A 7555-nucleotide genomic window follows, 5' to 3' on the forward strand; every position below is an offset into this window, starting at 1 on the left:
GCCATGGAGAGGTATACGACTGGAATCTACCCACTATATTGACAAAGAGCGGAATCTACCCACTATACTGACAAAGACTGGAATCTACCCACTATACTGACAAAGACTGGAATCTACCCACTATACTGACAAAGACTGGAATCTACCCACTATATTGACAAAGACTGGAATCTACCCACTATATTGACAAAGACTGGAATCTACCCACTATATTGACAAAGACTGGAATCTACCCACTATATTGACAAAGACTGGAATCTACCCACTATATTGACAAAGACTGGAATCTACCCACTATATTGAAAAAGACTGGAATCTACCCACTATACTGGCAAAGACTGGAATCTACCCACTATACTGACAAAGACTGGAATCTACCCACTATACTGACAAAGAGCGGAATCTTCAAAGACTGGAATCTACCCACTATACCGACAAAGACTGGAATCTACCCACTATATTGACAAAGACTGGAATCTACCCACTATATTGACAAAGACTGGAATCTACCCACTATATTGACAAAGACTGGAATCTACCCACTATATTGAAAAAGACTGGAATCTACCCACTATACTGGCAAAGACTGGAATCTACCCACTATACTGACAAAGACTGGAATCTACCCACTATACTGACAAAGACTGGAATCTACCCACTATACTGACAAAGAGCGGAATGACTGAATCTACCCACTATACCGAAAAGACTGGAATCTACCCACTATATTGACAAAGACTGGAATCTACCCACTATATTGACAAAGACTGGAATCTACCCACTATATTGACAAAGACTGGAATCTACCCACTATATTGACAAAGACTGGAATCTACCCACTATATTGACAAAGACTGGAATCTACCCACTATACTGACAAAGACTGGAATCTACCCACTATACTGACAAAGACTGGAATCTACCCACTATACTGACAAAGAGCGGAATCTTCAAAGACTGGAATCTTCTAAATAAATGCCTTCAAACAAACTTTTCCAACGACCACACGGGTGAATCTATAGCAAATCAAATCCAATTTTATTTGTCACATACACATGGTTAGCAGATGTTAATGCGAGTGTAGCGAAATGCTTGTGCTTCTGGTTCCGACAATGCAGTAATAACCAACAAGTAATCTAACTAACAATTCCAAAACTACTGTCTTATACACAGTGTAAGGGGATAAAGAATATGTACATAAGGATATATGAATGAGTGATGGTACAGGGCAGCATACAGTAGATGGTATCGAGTACAGTATATACATATGAGATGAGTATGTAGACAAAGTAAACAAAGTGGCATAGTTAAAGTGGCTAGTGATACATGTATTACATAAGGATGCAGTCGATGATAGAGTACAGTAAATACGTATGCATACGAGATTAATAATGTAGGGTAAGTAACATTATATAAGGTAGCATTGTTTAAAGTGGCTAGTGATATATTTACATAATTTCCCATCAATTATAAACAACTACCCCAACTGTGATGTACCATTAGGCTAATAGCTATAAACAACTACCCCAACTGTGATGTACCATTAGGCTAATAGTTATAAACAACTACCCCAACTGTGATGTACCATTAGGCTAACAGTTATAAACAACTACCCCAACTGTGATGTACCATTAGGCTAACAGTTATAAACAACTACCCCAACGTACCATTAGGCTAATAGTTATAAACAACTACCCCAACTGTGATGTACCATTAGGTTAACAGTTATAAACAACTACCCCAACTTCAACTGTGATGTACCATTAGGCTAATAGTTAAAAACAACTACCCCAACTGTGATGTACCATTAGGCTAATAGTTATAAACAACTACCCCAACTGTGATGTACCATTAGGCTAACAGTTATAAACAACTACCCCAACTGTGATGTACCATTAGGCTAATAGTTATAAACAACTACCCCAACTTCAACTGTGATGTACCATTAGGCTAATAGCTATAAACAACTACCCCAACTGTGATGTACCATTAGGCTAATAGTTATAAACAACTACCCCAACTGTGATGTACCATTAGTTTAATAGCTATAAACAACTACCCCAACTGTGATGTACCATTAGGCTAATAGTTATAAACAACTACCCCAACTGTGATGTACCATTAGGCTAACAGTTATAAACAACTACCCCAACTGTGATGTACCATTAGGCTAATAGCTATAAACAACTACCCCAACTGTGATGTACCATTAGGCTAATAGCTATAAACAACTACCCCAACTGTGATGTACCATTAGGCTAACAGTTATAAACAACTACCCCAACTGTGATGTACCATTAGGCTAATAGTTATAAACAACTACCCCAACTTCAACTGTGATGTACCATTAGGCTAATAGCTATAAACAACTACCCCAACTGTGATGTACCATTAGGCTAATAGTTATAAACAACTACCCCAACTGTGATGTACCATTAGGCTAACAGTTATAAACAACTACCCCAACTGTGATGTACAACATTAGATGTACCATTAGGCTAATAGCTATAAACAACTACCCCAACTGTGATGTACCATTAGGCTAATAGCTATAAACAACTACCCCAACTGTGATGTACCATTAGGCTAACTGTGAGTTATAAACAACTACCCCAACTGTGATGATTAGGCTAACAGTTATAAACAACTACCCCAACTTGATGTACCATTAGGCTAACAGTTATAATGCATATTGACTTGCAAGAAATTAATAAATAAAATAGTGCTCGTGATTTGTAAGGTTATAATGCATATTGACTTGCACTATTTTATTTATTAATTTCTTGCTCATGATTTGTAAGGGTTTTACAGCTTTAAATAAAAAAGTGGAGTTAAAATGTTATTGGTGAGTGCTACTTCTGACAATAAATTAGAAACATTAAAGCCTTCGGTTTGTTCAGGCATTCTTGAGTGTGAAGCAGATATGCACCTTTTAAACATTATTTTATTAATATCGGGATAATTATCGAATGAAAATATCAATTATATATATTTATTTATTTTATTTACAGTGGATGGAAAAAAGTATTTGATTCCCTGCTGGTTTTGTACATTTGCCCACTGACAAAAACATGATCAGTCTATAATTTTAATGGTTTATTTGAACAGCGAGTGACAGAATAACAACAACAAAAAAATCCTGAAAAACACAAAAATGTTAGAAATTGATTTGCATTTTAATGAGGGAAATAAGTATTTGTAGTTGGCCACCAGGTTTGCACACATCTCAGGAGGGATTTTGTCCCACTCCTCTTTGCGGATCTTCTCCAAGTCATTAAGGTTTCGAGGCTGATGTTTGGCATATTGCCATATTGCCTAGCCTTAGCTTGTAGCGTCATACCCAAGAAGACTCGATGCTGTAATCGCTGCCAAAGGTGCTTCAACAAAGTACTGAGTAAAGGGTCTGAATACTAATGTAAACGATATATTTCAGTTTTTTTTCCCATTATGGGCTATTGTGATGTCATTATGGGCTATTGTGTTTAGATTGATGAGGGGAAAAACTATTTAATCCATCTGTAACATAACAAAATGTGGAAAAAGTCAAGGGGTTTGAATTCTTTCAGAAAACACTGTGTGGCGAGTGTGGGTGTGTTGGAAGATGGGGCGTCCGTGTGTTTGCGTGATTGGAAAAGTGTGATGAGTGAGTAAGGAAAATGGCTGCAATTGCCAGAGCCCATGTGTGTCTGTGAGTAGAAGTAATGACAGAGCGAGAGTCTTCACTTTCGCACAGAGATGGGACATACAAATATAATGTTTGTTTCTTTTTTTGTCCTGTTATGAAGGAACGCTGCCAACCCTATATCCTAGACACCCACCTGAGCGACCCACCCACCAAGGAGAAGTCCTTATCCATTTTACAGGCCTAATGCAAGTAGTCTACGCAGCCAAGACAAAAAGGTGAACGCTGTCAGAGACCCACTGAAGCAGCACCACCCAGTCAATAGTCGGAGCCTTCCTGGCAGGGTTGGTCCTATAAAAGTCGAAGCCCCCGGATGGGAGAGCATAATCTACAAGGATTTTCTCAAAGCTGTTAAAGAGAACCTTGACGACCTCGTATCTAGCCGGAGGGGATTCCGGTGGGTATACAGAAGACAGCCCTATTCGGTAAAAGACCAAGTCCATATTGTGGCAAGACCAGCTCAAATAAGCAAAGAGAAACGACAGTACATCATTACTTTAGGACATGAAGGTCAGTCAATCGGGGAAAATTTCAAGAACTTTCAACGTTTCTTCAAGTACAGTCACAAAAAACATCAAGAGTTATGATTAAACTGGCTCTCATTCCGCCACAGGAAAGGAAGACCCAGAGGAGACTGCATGAATCAGGCCTTGGTGGTCGAATTGCTGCAAAGAAACCACTTCTAAAGGACACCAATGAGAAGAATAAACTTGCTTGGGCCAAGAAACATGAGCCATGGACATTAGACTGGTGGAAATCTGTCCTTTGGTCTGATTTGAGATTTTTGGTTCCAATGGCCGTGTCTTTGTGAGACGCAGAGTAGGTGAACGGATTATCTCCGCATGTGTGGTTCCCACCGTGAAGCAAGGAGGAGGTGTGATGGTGCTTTGCTGGTGACACTGTTTGTTATTTATTTAGAATTCAAGTCACACTTAACCAGCATCGCTACCACAGCATTCTGCAGCGATACACCATCCCATCTGGTTTGCACTTAGTGGGACTATCATTTAGTTTTCAACAGGACAACAGCCCAACACACCTCCAGGCTGTGTAAGGGCTATTTGACCAAGAAGGAGAGTGATGGAGTGCTGCATCAGATGACCTGGCCTCCACAATCACCTGACCTCAACCTAATTGAGATGATTTGGGATGAATTGGACCACAGAGTGGACCACAGAGTGAAGGAAAAGCAGCCATATGTGAGAACTCCTTCAAGACTGTTGAAAAAGTATTCCAGGTGAAGCTGGTTGAGAGAATGCCAAGAGTGTGCAAAGCAATCATCATGTGGCTAAAATATATTTTTGATTTGTTTAACACTTGTTTTGGTTACTACATGATTCCATATGTGTTATTTGATAGTTTTGATGTCCTCACTATTATTCTACAATGTAGAAAATAGTAAAAAAAATAAAAACCCTTGAATAAGTAGGTGTATCCAAACTTTTGACTGGTACTGTGTGTGTGTGTGTGTGTGTGTGTGTGTGTGTGTGTGATATACATTTACAAGAAAATAGATGGGGGATTGGAAATGAAGCAGACGATTACATTGATAGAAGCCATAACCTAGAATATTAAAGCTGATCTACCCCACCCAAACATTTATTTTTATTTTTTAACCCAGGGGCGAGTCAGTGCCACATCAATAAGAAACCTTGCAAATCTAGCACCTAACAATAGGATCTAATTATTTACTGGGCAGCGCTCAGTGACGTAAGTAACAACCTTTTAAGTAGAACGGAACTGACAATGGATACTAATTCTAAAGTGGGACAAGGCTACACAGATACAGATTTAAGACGTGAGTTACCTCGAATGCGAATCGTTGTAGAATGTCATTAGACCCGTCATATTAATAAATGAAGTAATTCAAGAAAAGGGGTCTAAGTTTAAACTCTTGAGAACACGTATTTTGTTTTTTTGAAAAGTAATTATTGCTGGTGTAAAAGATACGCTGCTTATGTTTCCTGGACCGTACAGCAAGCGATCGGTGTTAACGTTCAGCCCGAGCATAGTTGCTCGTAACAAAACTCCCTCCGTAAACAAGATACTGTTTTGCCGAGGGCACCAAATGTAGGCTAGTTAGCGTAAGCCAGGCCTATATATCACTAATTTAACACTTTTTTTTTTTAAATGCATATACAGGTGGGTATAATTTGTGGAACGTTCCAACAGGATTCTGTAACAAACAGCGCATACAAAGTTGTATAGAGGCAGAATAAGATACCGGGTAGAGAGTGGGTTATTTCATGACGTTTTTTCACTCACCACGTTTATCCACTCTGGTAGCCTACGGACAAACATTAATAATATGAGTTGATGCCTATTCAGCAGCTAGTTAGTTAGGTGGTGAGTTGATGCCTATTCAGCAGCTAGTTAGCCAGGTTGTGAGTTGATGCCTATTCAGCAGCTAGTTAGCCAGGTGGTGAGTTGATGCCTATTCAGCAGCTAGTTAGCCAGGTGATTTGATCATGCTACTTTGTTTGCGTTGTTTGTTGTCATCCTTGTGCATTACGTTTTTGGAACAGATTCCTGTTGGAACGTTCCACAGATTATACCCAGCCTGCATATACCAATCCCAGATTACTTATTCAACAATTCCTACAGTACTGAACATATTCCTGTGTAGAACTACAGTAGAAAACCCCGTAAAAACACATTAGTTCAACAAGTCCAGAGTCTATGCCCCTGTGTTTCTTAAAGATAATACTCACTGGTGTTATTCAGATCTTCAGTCTTCTCATATTCAGTCTCCTCATATTCAGTCTCCTCATCGTCTGTCTCCTCATCTTCAGTCTCCTCCTCTTTCACTCCCAAAACGTCTTCCTCCTCTTTTATTGCGATAGCCTCCTCTTCCTCTTTCACTCCAAAAGGTTCTTCCTCCTCTTTCACTATATCATCCTCCTTTTCATTCAATGCAATAGCCTCATCTTCCTCCTTAACATTTCTAAACGGTTCAACCTCCCCCTCTTCCTCTTTCACTCCAAAAGGTTCTTCTTCTCCATCCACTGGAATATCATAGTCTTCTTCTTTCACGATAATGTTCAGCCCCAGAGATTCTTTCTCCGTCCAGTAGACCCCCTCTTCTTTAGCAAGGGGCGAGTAATTTAGTGAGCTCATGGTCGGGGATGTTAGCTAGTTAGCGACTTGAAAAGTGATAGACTCAGTATCAATTTAACAAATTAACAAATGTCATATAACAAGCAAATTGCGTTTGTTAACTAGTAAATACGTAAACAGAATGTTAAAAACACAGATTAATATACACAAGATTGGTCTAAATCGCTTCAATGTTTCGGTTTTATGTTTGCTACCAAGGTGGTTGAATCCATTCCTGTTGTCGCAGTTGAAGCTTCCAGTTCCGTCCACTAGATTATACGTCACGGAAGAAGCATCACCTTTTTTAAATTATTTTTATTTGACCTTTATTTAACTAGGCAAGTCAGTTAGAAAGAAATTCTTATTTTCAATGACGGCCTAGGAACAGTGGGTTAACTGCCTGTTCAGGGGCAGAACGACAGATTTGTACCTTGTCAGCTCGGGGGTTTGAACTTACAACCCTCCGGTTACTAGTCCAACGCTCTAACCACTAGGCTACCCTTCCGCCCCTGAAATAATCATATCGCCATCTGCTGACCGGAGTGGGTAACGCAGATTAAAAAATGTTAATTACATTGTTTATTCATGCAATGTTCTTAGAAGTAATTTAAAACAACCATGTTATGTTCTCTTACTTCTTACAGCCAATACTTTCCTCCAGGGCTGATCTTCCCATTAGGCAGGATTACGTGACAGATTGATGAGGGCGACATTTTTCTGAAAATAAATCAGGTGGCAGGTGGCCTAGTGGTTAAGAGTGTTGGTGGTTCGAATGCC

General features: G+C 39.4%; 1 protein-coding gene across 2 annotated transcripts in view; it reads right to left on the reverse strand.

The window, feature by feature from the left end:
• Positions 1-7187, reverse strand: part of LOC115118219 (zinc finger protein 436-like) — a 28140-nt gene extending 20953 nt beyond the window's left edge. Inside the window, exon 1 of one of the 2 annotated variants that reach the window (XM_065000852.1) lies at positions 6394-7187. In XM_065000852.1, coding sequence (XP_064856924.1) covers positions 6394-6799 — 406 coding nt within the window. In that variant the 5' untranslated portion in view covers positions 6800-7187. The remainder of the gene's footprint in view (positions 1-6393) is intronic. The other variant, XM_065000853.1, reaches the window with a different exon arrangement.
• Positions 7188-7555: the final 368 nt, after the last annotated feature.

The sequence above is a fragment of the Oncorhynchus nerka genome, linkage group LG15 (genome assembly GCF_034236695.1).
Source record: "Oncorhynchus nerka isolate Pitt River linkage group LG15, Oner_Uvic_2.0, whole genome shotgun sequence".
Classification (NCBI taxonomy): Eukaryota; Metazoa; Chordata; class Actinopteri; order Salmoniformes; family Salmonidae; genus Oncorhynchus; species Oncorhynchus nerka.